Source organism: Vidua macroura, chromosome 5, assembly GCF_024509145.1.
Source record: "Vidua macroura isolate BioBank_ID:100142 chromosome 5, ASM2450914v1, whole genome shotgun sequence".
NCBI classification, from domain to species: domain Eukaryota; kingdom Metazoa; phylum Chordata; class Aves; order Passeriformes; family Viduidae; genus Vidua; species Vidua macroura.
In genome coordinates this window covers 73,614,898-73,631,855 of record NC_071575.1, presented here as the reverse complement: position 1 = coordinate 73,631,855, position 16,958 = coordinate 73,614,898, and the positions used below count along the sequence as shown (strand labels likewise).

The window sequence follows — 16,958 nt, the reverse complement described above, 5'->3', positions numbered from 1 at the left end:
AGGCGGAAGTGGCGGCGGCGCGTTCCGGTGCTGAGGTGGCGCGGTGGAGCGGTTCGGCGGCAGCGGGGCCGGTGGGGGCCCCTCGGCGCTGACCTCCCCGCCGTGCTGCAGGTCAGTGCCTCCCCTCGCCCTGGGTGCTCTCCGCCCGCCCTGCGCGGACCGCGGACTCTGCCGCCCAGCTCTCGGCGGCAGTCGCTGGTCGGGCTCCTTTCGTGGCCATGCGGGGCCGGAGCGGGTTCGCAGCTCGCCGGGGCCCGGGCCGTAAGGGGCAGTGGGCCGGGGCAGGCCTCTGCTCTCGCTCTGGGCTTTACGTCCCGGCCCAGCCCCCGCCACGCCGGTGGGACGCTGCCGGCGGTGCCCCCAGGTACCGAGAGCGCAGCCCGACAGGGGGAGGATGGCACTCCGCGGGGCCCGCCGGAGGCATGCGGTCCGGTAAATATGCGGGGCTGCTGGGGCCCGTTGAGCCGCCGCTCCCGGAGGCCAGCACGGCCTTCCAGTGCTTCCCGTCCCTCCCGGCTTCTCTTGGAACCCCTCCGCACAGCGTGAGAAGTTTGGCCCAGGGCTTGTGTACAGCAGCAGTGCTTTTAACGCGTGTTTGATTTTAAACGAAGGGAAATGCAAGGAATTATCTTCATTTATGTATAATAACTTATAGTAAAATAAATCAGGGAAGAACGTTGTCAAATCTTTCTTTGCTGTGGCTGATACCTAGGGATAGAAATGTGCTGCTTACTGCAGGCTGTGCAGACTAGCAGTGAGCTTCGACTGTTTGGGTCAGGGATGTGTATTTCAGAGGAAAGGAGGCTCCTCCGGATCACTGCTGATCTGTAGTTCCAGTGTTCAAAGTAAAGTCTCCCCAGCAAAAGTTTGTTAGTTACAGGAATGCTGAGCAAAGGTAGAGGATGTAAAGGATCCTGGCTCACATCCTGAGCACTGTGAGGGTCCTTGTGTTCTGCTGTTCATTACAGAGGTGGGAATCCATATGCCAGTGTGAGCCTGGGAGAGCACCAGTCTTGTCTCTGAGAGCACTGTTTGCTTTATTGGGGTGAGGCAGTGGAACACAAATTAACCTCTGTCCTTTCATGTTTGGCATTGTATAAGACCAGGATATTCTTGCCACAAGTCCTTGAGGCTAATGCACAATTGAGGACAGCCACCACCCTCTGTGCAGGCTGTTGGCTTTGGGACAATTTAAAGCCGTGTTACGCCTGTTCCTGGTTTTGTTCTCAGGGCGGGCTCAAAGAAGGCAGAGCCAGGCTCTTTACAGTGATGTCTGGTGAATGGATGAGAAGTTGTGAGCATGAACTGAGACACAGGTGATTACCTTGATCATCAGGAAATACTTCTTCACTCCGTGGCCTACTGAGCACTGGTACAGGTTGTCCAGGGAGGTTGTGAAGCCTTATATGCTTGGAAATATTCAGAAGCTGCCTGCACAGCTTCTGTTTGAGCAGGGAGCTTAGACCAGGTGACCTCCTAACTTCAGCCAGTCTGTGGTTCTTTGATAAGATTCTCCTTGAGCCTTTTATTTATTCATTTATGTTTGTTTATTATTTATGTTGTCCTCCACTGAATTTTCTCCAGCAAGTTCCCGCTTCTTGTTCTGGGGAGCCCAGAACAAGACACATAACTCCAGACGTGGCCTCACCAGTGCCTGGTAGAGAGGAAGGATCACCTTCCTCCTGATGCAGCCCGGGATGCTGCTGCTGGCCTCTGTCATGAGGGGGCATTGATGGCCTGGGTCAGTTGTCCATTGCAATCCCCAGTCTCTCTCTGCAGTGCTGCTTTCAGGGATGTGATCTGAGGGATGCCATCCAAAGCAGTGGCCCACCTAGGCCCATGTTTTCCCTGTTTCATCTACACAGACAGCAGACCTATGGCTGTTTACAGAGTTGTAGAATCACTTTTTGTTTCCCTTTCACATCCCTTGCCATATTTGGCTGACCTGAGAATGTAAATTAAAAATTAATTCAAAAGACACGAATCTCTAAGACTGGAGTTGAGGTTATTAATGTCCACATCTGTGCAAATAGGTGCAGATGGTTCCTCTGTTTGCATTTTTAAGGAGGCCAACTGTGAGCCAAACCCAGCAAGGCTTACTAGCTTGAGTGCAGTATCAGGTTAATGTGGCCAACCTGGACAAAGGCCAAAGAATGTTTTCTCAATCTAGGTATGCATGCCTGAAATTGTAGTGCCTGTAGCATGCAGATATGTGCTGAGGCCCATGCAAATGCCTAGATTCTGCTTCTTTTTCATTTTTCTAATAATTCATCTATTGGTTCTCTCGGTCCCAGCCACATATGTTGCATTTCTGACTTTAAGAGGCTGTGGCCTAACTCTCAGTTGGAAGATCAGATCCGTCTTCAAGTGTTGGAGATAGTTAGAAAGGGGTGTTCTTGCATTTGGATGGCTCTTTTCTAAAATGCACCATTGCCAAGACAGCAGATTCGGTTCCTCACTGGGGCATCGTGGGAGTGATAGTTGACAAAACTATAAATACTTTATTATTCTTATGATGGATTCCAGACATTCCAGGTCTCCACATGAGTGTCTCATATTTCCGCACTGGTGAGTTGATGTTGTCAGAAGAAATCTCCCTAGCAGGAACTGTAAAGCTGTACTGTTCTGGAATTCCGTGCCTCACATCTTGTCCAGGGCCAGCTGAGAAGCGAGCAAAGTACCAGGACTCGTTTCAGTGACTGCTGTGTTGTTGCAGAACACGAACAATCCTGGCATTCAGACTGTGCTTCTGGAGGAGTTGCATCCCCTTGAGCTCTTTGCAGGAGCCTGTCTGAGGCCTGGCCTCTTGCTGCATGTCTTTTTGCTACACTAACTGCTGCTGGAGTGTTTTATTCCGTGGGCTGAAGAGACTAAGCTCATGCTGTACAGTGTGAGAAACCAGGGCATGTCTGCAAATCCATGTTCCCAAACAGAGCAGACTTGTCACTTTTCATGTGTATTGCAAGTGACTGACTAACAGTCCTGGAGTATACTGTGTAGGATGAAGGATGGGCTTATTTCTTTATTACTGGGTAATTTATTTTATTCTTTTTTTTGTTCTTTATTGCTTCTCTCGCCATCAAAAGTCTTGGTTCATGCAACCTGTCAGTACTCAAGAGATAATAAGGAATGTCAATAAAGACCTGTGTGTTACTGCTCTACCTTGGAAACATTACTACTGAATCAGCAGACCCATGAGCTCCTTGGAGTACAAAGCAGGTTAGTATTCATATGCTCTTTTCTGCTATTGATGCATGACAATGTGCATTGTCATGTTTTCTACTTCTGCAAAATCAGCTGGCTGCTACAGAAGAGTAATGCTCTGCTCCTCTCCAGTGTCAATATTTTCACACATTTAAGTGGCAATCTAAGACCAGGTGTTTGCTTAGTAAGACAAGGGAAGTCAGTGAGGCAGAGACATCATATTAAAAGATTCAATTTGATGGAGTTATTTTTAATAATGTAAACTTGATCTTATAGCTAATGTGAGTTTGCCTAGTTTCAGCTTGCAATACTGGAGCTTCTGTAATTGTACAAATTATTTTGCCACTTACAGGCATGGACAGTTCTGTGGCCTTTGTGTTCAGAGATGTCAAATGTCACGTGACCTCTTTTTATAGAACACTAGAATGGTGATTCTTAAGGGACTTCGGGAGTTCAGTTGGTCAAATCCTTTGTTCTTAGTATGTCTAACATCAAAAATCAGATCAGGTTGCTATGAGCTTAATACAGTATTTTAACTTCTTCCCTGTGCATTTTTTTTCTGATTGAAATTGCTTATGCTGCAACTTGTGTCCTCTGCCTCATGTTCATCCTATGTGGACATTGTAAGAGGTGTGTGACTATCTTTAGCTACCTTATGGGTTGTTGTAGGGAGGACAGCAATTGTATCCTACCCCTCACCTGCTGTTCTCAGGGCTGAGCAAGCCCATCACTCCTATACTCTCCACGTGCCTTGTAAAGCAGACCCCAGTCATCCTGGGGGCTCTCTGCTGTACTTGATTCACTGTTTTGAAAGGGGGCACTCTACTTCAAATGTAGTCTTATAGGTGTGAATAGAGAGGAGTAATTGCTTTTCTCAACCTGCTGCCTGCAGTCCTGCCAGTACAGCTCAGTGTACACCTGACCTTGGCCGTGAACGCACTGGTGGCTTGTGCCAGGCTTGGCCATCAGCACTTGGAGCTTGTCTTCTGCAACACAGTTGTACAGCCAGTTGCGCCTCAGCCTGTGCCACTCATGCTTTTCCCATTCCAGGCATAGGCTTCTACCTTTCCTGAACTTCACGATCCATCTGTTTCTCCAGCCTGTTGTTCTCCTGGTTGTCAACTCTACACAAAGGCTCATTCGAATTCAGTGAATTTAGTGAGGTGGAGTGCATCCCATCGTCTCAGTTAATAATGGAGAATTTAATTTACTGTTCTTCCCAAAATGACAAGTTATATGTTGCTGTCTGGTACTGCTGCATGTTTTTTGGTTCTTCACTTCCACTTGCTGGATTAATTTGGCTCCTGAATTTCAAGGAAAGGAAAGAAGGTATGCTAAGCAGCAGCCAGGGAATCTATGTCCTCTCCAGACTGTTCCCCTGTGTTGAGGTCCTGTCCTGTATGTGACATGCTCATCATCTCTCTAAGGTGACACACTTGTATCTGTTTAGCAAACATCAAGGCTCAGTCCATTATTTCCACTACTTATTATCAGAAAGCTGATTTCGTTACAGGCCATGTTTGGCCTGTAGAGAAATGACTTCATTTAACAATCACCTTTCTTTTCAGTAAACTGAACAGATCGTAGTTCTGTAATGTCATTGTTAAGAAAGATCAAGAATGAACTATGAGGATGACGTGGCATCTCGTATAAAAATATATTTTTCAATCATACGTGTGGTGCAGTGAAGGAATCTTCATGTATCTTGACGCCAGCACATCCTCTGCTTTAATATTCAGAGCACGTTAACAATGCTCCTGTTAATGTGACCATTTTCTTTTTTCCTGAGGTTTTACTTTGGCTTTTCTCTCTTGGCAAAGGAGACAAATTCCTACAAGCCTGGTCACCAACTGCTGTAACATTAGAGATCAGCAGAAGGGAGTTCATTCTTTATAGCAGTTTTGACTCTGGAACTGTATTCTGACTCTTGGTTTTGTTTTAGGCTCAAGATGCTGAGCCGTTTGTCAGGTTTAGCAAGTACTGTTCTACAAGAGCTGTCGGGGGAGGATGGAGATGCAGCTACTGAACCATCTATTGCTGTAAGTACAGTGTTATCTATAGACTTTCAGATCTTATTGACAATTAGTTTGGGGAGCATGGTTCATTAGACTGCAGTGAAAACTGTCTTCTGCTTCTTCCTTGCTGAGCACTAGACTGAGCTGTCATTCCACTCTGCTTTTCTTCTACTCCTCACCTCTTAAGTCAGCATTTCTGTTGGGCAGACCATAATCTCCTCAGTTTCCACATCTCAAGGTGATCCCAGGAAACAAACTAGAATTAGGGTGAAGAAAGATTTTTAAGAGTACTAGTGGTTGTGTGTAGCAGAAGGGGAAGCTCTGCATGGTTGGGTCACAGTGGGAGGCTTCATCTTTGTGCCGCCCTTTGGTATTGAGACAATGGGTAGTGTGTGAGGGTGCCTCTCATTTCAGATTTGTTCATGTGGTGTTCAGCAAGGTACTCTTTGGTTTTGTGTGTTGGCTTACAAGTTCTCTGAGTTTCCTCCTGGTTTCATCTAACTGTATGTTTCTACAGGCTTCATGAAATGCCTGCAATTCATCTGCAGGGAGCAGAGTGCAGCGCTGAGGACAGGAGTTGAAGCTATCGTGTGGATGCTCTGCTGCAGGCTGTTAATAGTTTTTTTTTCCTTCAGAACACTCATTTTGTTGTTTCAGGTAGAAGCTTTGCAGTCAGGAGCAGAAAGCATGGAGGAGGCACCTGAGGAGCTGTTGGAGCGCCTAGCCCAAACAGAAAAGCTAGTTGTTCAGCTGAAGGGTTTGATTCGAGAAAAGGATGCCCTACTCCAGGAAAAAGAAACTGTGTTCAAGGTACCATTTCTTTCTCTGGGAACCAAGAGTAAAATGCTGCTTCAGTCTTCTGTGCAAGTCAGTCTCTGGTTTCTTTTGAACATGAGATACCTGCATGACAAATGGCATCAGTTCCGGAGAAATATTAAAATTTGAATAATGGACCCTAAGAGATGTAGAATATCTTCTGTTTGTTTGATTGGGTTAATTTAGACTGGAGTAGATAAGTTACATCCAAGTTACACAGCATTTTTTCTCAGAGCCCTTTGAGGCCCATGCCGGTTCCCAGTGGCTCTAATAAGTACTAATACCTTGTGTGAGGTTGTTCTTTCCCCACTTCTGGTATGTGTGGTGTTTCAGAACAAATTTGGTTTGCAGATGTGTTTTAGGTAGTGCTGTTACTGGGGAGGCAGGGTTAAACAGAATATGGCAGGCTGACAAACTGTGTAGGTTTTTCAAAGTGGTGCTTCTTGAGTAGCAGCACTGAAGTCAGGGCAGTCAGTTTGTGTCCTTCTCTTACAGAAAGAGCGAGAGGCCGCGGATGCCAAGCTGATGAAACTTAAACTTCAAGCCAAAGCCAAACTGGCCTCTCTGAACAAACGCATCGAGGAGCTGACAGAGAAAGGATCGCCACTGCCTGCACAGGCCTTAGCAGAAGAACTGGAGTATCCCAAGGTTGGGAGAAGGGGGCTATTTAAAAGATGTAGCTTCTACTGATAACCTGGTACTGCCTGATGTTTCAGGTCACAGTGACCCAGCAGGGTCTATTTGTCTTATTAGCAGGATATTCATAATTTCAGCAAGGATGTCCCTGTGCTGTAGGAAGCCTGTCTGTCCAGCTTCCTTGTACTGCAGATGCCCTTGGAGTGCTCAGCTTGATTTCCTCAAGGTCATGGGCTAGTTTCCCTCTGCATAACTTTGGTAATCCATTGTAGCTGAACTCTTTCCTGCAGAAACTGTGTGTCTATCTGAGCTATGAGTTTCAAAATGTTGCCTGTCATGACAGTACAGCAAAGGTTGGCTGGAGTACAAGAACAAAGAGGTAAGGAGGTCATTGAAACTGGAAGGCAGTACCTTAAATATAAAAAAAAATAAATGTATATTTTTTCCAGTCGCGTAGCTTCCTGAGCCATCATAAAGTTTGATGGTTGACAAACCATAATTGTGTAACACTAGGTAAAAACTGAAGGGAAAGTGTCCTCTACAAAGACATTAAAGAGGCTGTTAGCTACTAACTAGAAGCTCCCACTGGAGCTGGCAATTTTTGAAAACTTGACTATGTGATCAGCAGAACAATGTTTTCTTCAAAAACTTGGGAATATTATGGAAGAGAAATGGGATAGAAGTCCAAAATGCTTTCCAGACATCAGATGATTAATTAAACCAGAGAACATAAAGGTTATTTCAGACATTGAAAAAAATACTAAAATATTATAGGAAACAGTAAGAGGTGCCTGTGAGAGCTGTCAGATGAGAGGTGACTACTAATGAAGATCAGTTCTATGACTTGTGCTGACTATTTTTGATTGAGAGCATCATAAAATCATAGAAATGTGCTTCTGTAATTCCCAATACCAACTTGAGAGTCTTTCTCAATGCAAAGCACCATCTGGTTTCATACATGAAGAACTGGATGATCTCGAGGACTGACATAATAGAAAAACAAAGCAAAATTTAACCAGTGCACGATCAAGCATGAGCAGCATTCCCTGGCTGTAGAGGCCAGTGAAGGCCACAGGAGCTGTTTAGCTGTGTCACTTGACATTGCTGTCCTGGTGCTGAGGCTCTTTTTCATCTTATCTATCTGCAGCATGTAACATTCATGTGCTGTTACATGACTTTGTGTAGACTTGGTGTTGAGGACTGGTGAGTATTCTTGCTTCAAAAATCAAATTTATCAGTTGAAGAAGGCAAAATGAGGGAAGGCTGATAATCAGTTAATTGGTGCAATATAGATTTTAAAAAGAGACCTTACCTTTTTTTACATACCATTCTAGCTATTCTACTGAGAGTGGCAAGGCCTTGTGTGCAGTGTTGGCATGTTCTGCTCATTTGGAATCAGGAAAGATAAATTCTGAGAGCAGCAAGAGATTTCTGTTCTCCCATTGTGTTAGTAGCTGCACTTGGGAGACAAACAGCTTGGTTATTTAGTCAGCCAAAGTCAGAGAGGAAATGTCATTTCTCTCTACAGTTGTATGAGAAAGGTGAGCTTCAAGAAAGTGGGCAAACTGTTAAAGGATAATGCAGGTGAATGGATGAATGTAAATTAGCCATTAAGAAAAATGGCCTTCTAATTAGAGGAATGAGGGCTTGAGACAGTCTCCAGTGGACATGGTATGGACCACAGTCTTACTTGGTTTGGGTTAGAACATAGTTTGAGTGAAATTATGTTAGGGCAGTTACCTGCAATATTTTGTATTTGACCCAGAAAGCACTAGCTTATATCTTGCAAGGTTAAACCTACTGAAAAGATAGAGAGTCCTTTATTTACACTTATTTCTCCAAGTAGATGCTGTCTTGAGTAATGGGGGTATTTCCTAGACATTTACCCTGCCATTTAAAGGTGAAAATTCTAGGTTAGACTTGCCTGTTATGCTGAAGTATTGAATAGTAGCAAAGGGCTGGATTTTTTTCTCTCAATGATGTGGGCCCTGTGGGAAGGCTGTATTTTAAATATCTCTAACTAGTACTATTACTTCCTGGGCTTTTAGCAGAGTGCCTTATTTGGAGAAGAATGGAAATATCTGCTTATCTCCTTCTCTCAGATAGTATTTGTTTACAGAACAATTGAGGCTCCTCTCAAACTTTTGAAGTGGGTAAAGATAAATTATGTTCAGATATAAGAGCTTATACATCTTGGAAAAACATAGCATTTAAAAGCTTGAGCTCGTTGTGGCTGTGCTACTGTCCTTACTTGTGGCACTCTGTGTAATGGCCAGTGTAAGAGGCTTTTTAAAATCCCACTGTGAGTATCAATCCTGAAAGCTAATTACAAGTAAGCAAACTAATCCACCTATCTTCCCCCCAGCAGCTCCTCTGCCCCAGTCTTACAAGTTATGTATATCCTGGCTTCTTAGAGCTTCCTGCATTTCTGTTCTTTATTCTTCTGTCTTGTTCTATTTCTAAATTTAAGTGCAACTGAAGCTGCTTTGTCTGCTTGTTCTGCCAATGACCTTCTCTGTAGGTGAAACAGCTTTTGAGGAACAGTAGCCTCTTACTCTTATTATACTGATGTATAAGTACTTCTAAAAGCCTTCATAGTATTTTCAGATTTGGTTTAAAGACATAAATACCCTGTAGAATTCCTGTGTTATTGATGGTGTTTGACCCAATACCTGCCGCAAATAAAATGGAAGATATGTATTTTATATATATTCAGTACAAAATACCCAGCACTGTGTGCTGACAGTAGCTGGAAGTGCTGAGATAAGAATGTAGAGCAAGTTTTCTCTGCTCAGAGACAGGTGGTGAGGGACCTGCCCTCATCCAGGTGGAGAGACAGAAGAGTGCAGGTGTGGTCTGCTGGGCTGTCTGAGTAGACATAGGCTAAGCACATTTTATGTGGAACGTTGTTTAAATTTCTTGGTCATAAACAGAGGATTTAAATGCTTCAGAGTGGAGTAGAACTGCTAATTGTTTGCCTGTTCCCTTTGCTTGTATCTAATAAGTTCATTGCTAATAATCCTGTAGTCTGAAGAGATTTCCCTGGGCATTTTCTGTAGTCTAAAACATCTACCCTTTTGTCACATGGAGAATATTCTTCTATAATTAATTTTAAAATGTTTTTATTTCTGGTATTAGAAAAATTTGTGATGTTAAAAAGCCTCAAAAATCAGAGTAGTCATATAATAAATAATGTATTTAATAATCTAATTTGCCTTAGTTTATATAGTGAGCAGTCATGGACTGCTAGCCCTGCCAAGTGCTTTGACACTTCCCAATTAAAAGCATCTTGTTCATCCTGACACAGAAACAGGGAAAATAGTTACTTAACATAGGAGAACTTCATTTAAAGAAATAAATGTAAAGAAATTAAGCAATGTAGTAAAAATAATCATCTGATTAGGAGTCAAGAGTAAAGTAGCATTATAGTATATTTTTAAAATTTTATTTATTTATTTAATTTATTAACCAGTAATGCTGATAAGTTTAATCTCTTCTGTTTCTCTTCTTCCCGCTTTTTGTCCTCTTGCAATGTCAGAAAAACGAAAATACAAGTGAAGGGCACAGAGAGGAAGTGGAAGTACTGAAAAAGCAGCTCAGGGAGCAAGAGAAGACTGTTCAGGACCTGAAGAAACAGCTGGCTGTAGCCAAAGTGAATCTGAAAGATGCTGAAATCATGTATGCAACACAGGTACAAAAATTTTTTTCTGTTCATCAGTCTGTGTTTCCCACCTCACTGTTTAGACTAGTATGATATAATAGAATAATGCTTACATAGCTGGTCTTCAATTCCCTTACCTCAATTTTGTCAGTCTTGAGCTTCCTCAAGTCACCTAGGTCCATCCATTTCAATGCCTTTGGCTCCTCCTCTAAACATTACCTAAGTCTTTCACAATCCCAAAATGATCTTCTCCTGCCCCCCATCCTCTGCCCCAGGCCAGAACCACCCTTAGTGCAAAAGGTGCTCTGCAGGTAAGCGATGGTTTTCACCCTTGGACAGTGAGACTGATGGCTCTCTGAGGAGGGGGAAAACAGTCCCTGGAAGGGGCTGGATGGATAGGGTGTTCCTTCCTCTGAGTCAGAATTTGGGTTCTTTCCTGTCTGCCCTCGCTGTTCTGTGATGGGCTTTGCAGTATGTGGGGCAGAGTGTTCTTCCAGCTGCCAGGCCTGCCATTGCCTCTCTGTGTTCTGCTGTGGGTGTGTGCAGGGCAGCTGCTTATCACAGATGTAACAGCATTAATAGTATGTTGTAGTTAGTTGTGGAAAGATTTTTTTAATACTCTAAATTGCAGGTTTAGCTTTTGAACTGTGAATTGGGCTGCATCCTATACAATTAAAAGCCCAGAAGTTTTATGAACTGTTAATTATATCGTAATAATTTATTTTATTATTCTACGTATTTGTAGATTAAATTCTATGCTTTTTGCTTTCTGGGATCTGAAATCTTAGCAGTTGTTATACACATAATAGTAGGATAAAGACACCAACTAAAAATAGTGTTTGACCAAGGTGATGTATAGGGTTATCCAGCTGAAAATTCCATCACACACACAATATGCTGGTGCGTGTTGAAAGCAATCCCATGTGTCTGTCAGGTTCATAACCTTGTTGGTTTGTTTTTACTTTGTGGCTTATGTTTTCAGCTGAGTTCCCTGCAGGAAGTGATTCAGGAGAAGGAAGCTCTCCTGGAAAAGCATGTGCACCAGCATCAAGCTGAATTGCTCAAGATGGTGGTCCAGTCAGATATGGAAGTAGAGATGCAACAGGTATATTTGATATAATAATCATATCATGGGAGGAGGAAGGAAAACAGAAGACACTCTGAAAGAACATTTCTCATTAAAGTAACTCAGAAAGGATAGAACAAAGATGCTTTGGTGGTTTGGAGTTTTTTGGAATGCTAGTTGGGGCTTTGAGTCCTAGCTTCAATCTTCTGGTTTGCTATCAGTCAAAGAGAAAGAACAGTTGAAAAAAAGTGTTACATTATTGTGCTCCAGTTCCCTATTCATGAAGCAAAGTAAGCTCCTCCTACTGCACCAGGGTTCCAGAATAGGTGTCAACAAAAATTAGTTAATTCAGGCTATCAGAGTAACTGTGTTACAAAAACGAGGTATATGGATGAAACGTGGGAATCTAAATATACACTGGTCTCCCCAGTGCTGGAATGATCTTGTCTCTCTCACAGAACCTGCGCACACTTCAGAGAAAGCTTGAGGAGCAGGAAGCAGCTCTGTTAGGACGAACTCAGGTGGTAGAACTGCTGCAGCAGGAGTTACACACTGCTGAAAAACAAAACCAGGTACCTGGTCATACTTTTTATTGCTTTACTCGGGGGGGGGGGGAGGGATGGGGCCTTTGTCAGTGGCTCAGAAGTTACCAGATTAGGTTTTTTTTGGCACCAGCTTTCCATCATGAAATCAGCTGGGGTTGCCTTCCCTGGGTCAGACATTAGAGCTGCAGGTCTGTGTGCACAGCTCACAGCAGGTACAGCCAGACAGTGAGTGCTGCAGCTGCCAGCTCTAATGATGCAGGGCAGGTGGACAGGGTCTACATCTATCCATGCCCATGCTGCTGACTGTACTTTCAAAGCCAAATACACAAACCTTTGCCAAAAGCAGAAATGCTTTATACGGTGCTGCTGAAGCCTCAGTGTTTCTGGACTGCAGTGTCAAGGTCAGATCAGAGCAGAAACAGCTATTCTTTGGTATGTCTTGCTGAGAACTTGCTTATATGGTGACACAACTTGTGGAGTGGGATTGGCTCTCACTTCATCAGTTTGGAGTGTGACAAGAATGAGATCAAGTTTGTGCATATGGGACTATATAGACAGGGGCTCCTTGAGACAGGACTAAGAACACAAGCTCTTAAAAGGTTGGTTTGCAGATAGAGGATGAGTGTATTTCTCATTTTTCCAGTATCTGAACTTCTGAAAATTCTCCATCCCTTAAGAAGAGACTTACACTGAATCAGTCTCATATTCATTGGCTGCATGATCTCCAGCCAGTCTAATGCTGAACCTCATTTTGATAATTTTTACACACTTGTGCCCAACATATTTTCTTTTGCTCTGTGTCCCAGCCAGGCCCACGTTGGTGGGTCCTCTTCCTACTGAGAAGAGGTAAAGAACCTCAGTGAGCTGACTTGTACTCGCTACTGGCTGCATTGCTCGGCAGGGGTGTATCACGGGGTGCTGGCATGGATATCTTCATGACATGGTTGTTGGGTTGGCTGGTTGGAGAAGCTCTCTTGGCTTCTCCTTGGTATCTTTGACTTCTCTCATACATTCTGTGGTCTGAAGGAGACCTGGTATAGGTACAAACTTGAGGCCCTGTGGCTGAAGCCTACCCATAAAGTAAAAGGAGCTCCTCATCAGATTCCTCCTGAAATTAGCTGTGCTGGCCATCCACAGCTCCGTAAGAAGGAAGTTTGACAACAGGAGTTTGGGCAAATGTAGAGTCTGTTTCTGTCTCTTGGTCACCTTAAACCTCTGGTCAGTGTTTACCAGAGGCTTCTGAGATCTTTCTTAAAGCAGTGGATACTGTGTGGAGCCCTCTGTTATCTCCAGATTCATATTTCAGCATTCCCCTTTCACATACACACTTTTGCTCTGTTTTTTTTTTTTTTTTTTTAATTCTACTCTGTAATTGTTGAGTTCTCCCTCATTTGTTGTAGCTCTTCCTCCCCTTTTTGCGAAGTTTGCTTTCTTCTAAAAGAGAGCTCCTGGCCATTGTTCTGTTGCTTCTTTTCTCTAAATTCCCTTCCTCTAAATCAAGACTTACCTTTTCTTTACCACAACGATGAGGACTTGTTTCTCCCAGCATTGCTTTCTTGCAATTTCCAAATTGTGGGGCAGTTTCTTTCTAACAGATTGAAATGTCTGGCATGTTTGTTTCCTGCCTTCTGCTACTCAGGTATTTTAAAAGGATTTACTGAAAACCTTAAAATATAATTCAGCTACTTTGCTTTGTCAAGGTGTTTAACTAGTTGAGAGACAAATTAATTTCTGCATCATTTTACAGACACTCCTAGATCAGTGCCAGAAGATGGAAGTGGAACTAAGCTCCATGAGGGATGTGCTAGATGCAGAGAGACGAGGGTCTCAGGATCTCAGGGAGAAGATGGAGCTGGAGCTAGCTGAGAGGAAGCTGTCTTCACATCGCTTGCAGGAGGAGGTGCAGTGTCTCTCAGAACAGCTGGAGGAGGCAAGAAGAGCACAAGCTGAGCTAGAGGTGAAGTATAAAGACCTGGAACAGGAACACAGGCTGGAGGTGGAAGAGAAAAACCGGCTGCTCAGTGGTCTGACGGTGGCTGAAGGAGAGCTGGGATGTGGCCGTGCTGCCCGTGGAGCTGAGGAGGAGCAGCTGGAGCAGGGCATTGGGCAGCTCTCAGTGCCACCCCTGCGACACGGAGCACAGGGTGAGCAGGCACGGCAGTCAGGTGGAGCAGGTCCTCAGGAACCTGGGTATCACTGGCTTACCTTCTCTTTGGCTTTGCTTTTACAACAGTTCATAAGAATGGCTTGATGTAACAATTCCTAATTACACAGGAGTGGTGGTGCTGTCTCAAACTAAGGGGGGCTAGTTCGATCCCACCATTCTGTCTTTGGCAGCTGCAAGAGAGCAGAAGTGTGGGGCAGCATATATGGTGCTTTGCTTGTGTACTGTCCCAGCCTCCTTTTTTTTGGGATTTATGGATTTCTTGAGCTGGATGTATTTTTTTAGTTGATTTTATTGATTTGGTTTTTTTTCTGTCAGCTTATGTAAGTCCTTTTTAGATGTCCCTCGTTCTTCACAGTCTGAATTTCTACTGAAATTATAAGTAAAACAACCAAGAAAAGTAAAGTGTACCATTTTCCCCATAGACCTGTGTTAAAAATAATGACATTGATCTTGCCTCAAGCTCTTATTTCAAATTGATTTTCTTCCAGCTTCTTTATGGCCCAAAGCTGAAGCAGTGACTAAGAGATAAGAGATTTCATAAACTATTGTGCATGTGTGTAAAATGGACATAGTGTGGCAAAAAAGATAAGAACAGACCTTAACTCCCCTTTTTGCCCTCTGTCAGATGAACTTCTACAGAGACTTGAAGAATTTGTCTGCTGTCAGGATGAGCTGAAATCCCAGCCACAAGTGCAGCTTTCTGAACTGGAGCAGCAGGTTTGATATTTTGAAATTATTCTCATTAATTTTTCTGGTCTATTTAGGAACTGAAGCCAAATTAAATGTCTAGAATGCCTTTTTTTTTTTATCATGCATTGCTTGAGAAAGGCTTTTGTTAGTTCTCTCAGTTGATGAACAGGCATGTTATGACTACAGAAGCCTGGAAAGAAGTAGAAGTCAATTCGAGTAATTTAAAAGTTGCCAATTGATTAAAAAAAAAAAAAAAGTTAATCAAATGATCAAAGACTAATATGTATTTATAAATGGTATTAAAATTTGTCTTTCTCCCCTCCATCCTGTTTAAACAGGATGAATCAACTTCACAGGAAAAAATAGTAGATCAGGAAGACCAGAATGGGAATTCATTCCTGCCCACAGAAAACTTGGAAAGACAGAAGACAGAAGGTTGTATGATTACCTTACCTATTTTAATATTCTTAATATACTTAAGAATCATTCTAGAATTAGCTTCTACAGAATAAGATAGAGCTGAAGTGGTAGCTTTCCCCAGTACAAAATGCTGACAATCTGCAAGTGGTACTTCTGGGAGGGGTATTTTTGATAGCTTTTGCTGAGCAATAAGGGACCCATATATATGCCACATATAGCAACCCCAGAGAACTGCATTGGTTTTGAGTGTCTGGTCGTGTAGACTGCTAGCAGAAATATCACAGCTCTGTTGGAATTTTACTATAAAACAGTGGATTCCCTCACGTGTTTACTTCAGGGTCTGGTATGATTGACACTGTGACAGTAGGCTGTCTTGATTTTTGAGAAGTAGATTCATTTTGCTTCCTGGCATTCAAAGATAGAGAATAATCACCAATAAACCAGATTCCTACAGTCCTAGAACATCATCTTTCTCTTTTTTTGTTCCAAGATCTCAGAGATGCAGATCTTTAATGAACTTCAAGACATTGTTTAGAATCGTGGCATGGTTTGGGTTGGAAGGAACTCATAAAGGTCATCTGGTCCATCCCCCCTGCCCTGAGCAGGGACATCCTTTACCAGGTCAGGTTGCTCAGAGCCCCATCCAACTTGACCTTGAACATGTCCAATGATGGGGCAGCTGACAGCTTCTCTGGGCAATCCAGAGAGAAGCAGCCTTCTTGAAAAGCTGCAATAAGGCCTCTCTGAAGCCTTTCTTCTCCAGGCTGAGCAACCATGAGTCTCTCAGCCTTTCTTCATGGGAGATAATGTTCCAGCCCTTTGATCATTTTTGTGGTTTCTTCTGGACTCACTTCAGCAGATCCACATCTGTCATGTACAGGGGAACCCCAGAACTGGACACAGTGCTCTGAGTGGGGTCTCACAAAAGCAGGGAAGAGGGTGAGAATTATCTCCTTCAACCTTCTGCCCACACCTCTTTTGGTGCAGCCCAGGGTATGATTGGCTTTCTGGGCTGCAGGCACGCATTGCCCTTGTCCAATTTTTAGTTTACCAGAATCCCAGAGTCTTCCTCTGTAGCCTGTTTTCAATCCATTCACCCCACAGTCTGTGCTGGTACTGGGGATTGCCCCAGCCCAGGTGTAGGGCCTTGCACTTGGTCTTACTAAACCTTGCTGTGCACAAGGGCTGCATGGCTGCATTCTTCAAGCTTGTCCAGGTCTCTCTGAATGGCATCACATCCCCCCAGCAAAATCAGCTGCTCAGCCTGGGTCACCCACAGGTGTGCCATGGGTGCACTCCACCCAGCTGTCCTGTCAGCAGTCAGGACACTAAACAGTGCCAGTCCCAGTATGGACTTCTGTGGCTCCTGGTTCCCACTGGATGTCAAGCCATTGACTGCAGCTCCTTGCACACAGCCAGTTCCTTACCCCACTTAACAGCCCACCTGTCAAACCCATAGCAGCAATTTAGTAGCAAAGGCCTCACAGAAATCCAGCTTTCAATCTGGTATCGTGCCCCAAGCTACAGTTGAGTACACCCAAAATGCACCTGGAAAACTTCAGTCAGCTTTCTTAAAAAGCAGCTCCTCCCTCCCTCTAGTGAAAGGAATTCCACCTGAAAAATGTGGTGACTCAGAGCTTCACTGTCATGTTACTTAAAGCATCTTTCCCAATGCATGTTTAACTGCATATTTACTTCAAAACAAGCTTATGTTGTTGTTGTTATTCTGTTTCCAGTG

At 43.7% G+C, this 16,958-nt stretch overlaps 1 protein-coding gene across 1 annotated transcript in view; it reads left to right on the top strand.

Moving 5' to 3' along the window:
• Positions 1 to 31: 31 nt before the first annotated feature.
• Positions 32 to 16,958, top strand: part of GOLGB1 (golgin B1) — a 39,707-nt gene continuing 22,780 nt past the window's right edge. Inside the window, exons 1-11 of the mRNA XM_053977054.1 lie at positions 32 to 111; positions 3,087 to 3,219; positions 5,147 to 5,243; positions 5,877 to 6,029; positions 6,531 to 6,683; positions 10,210 to 10,362; positions 11,315 to 11,437; positions 11,857 to 11,970; positions 13,691 to 14,087; positions 14,736 to 14,827; positions 15,139 to 15,235. Of these exons, the coding sequence (XP_053833029.1) occupies positions 5,154 to 5,243; positions 5,877 to 6,029; positions 6,531 to 6,683; positions 10,210 to 10,362; positions 11,315 to 11,437; positions 11,857 to 11,970; positions 13,691 to 14,087; positions 14,736 to 14,827; positions 15,139 to 15,235 (1,372 nt within the window). The 5' untranslated portion in view covers positions 32 to 111; positions 3,087 to 3,219; positions 5,147 to 5,153. The remainder of the gene's footprint in view (positions 112 to 3,086; positions 3,220 to 5,146; positions 5,244 to 5,876; positions 6,030 to 6,530; positions 6,684 to 10,209; positions 10,363 to 11,314; positions 11,438 to 11,856; positions 11,971 to 13,690; positions 14,088 to 14,735; positions 14,828 to 15,138; positions 15,236 to 16,958) is intronic.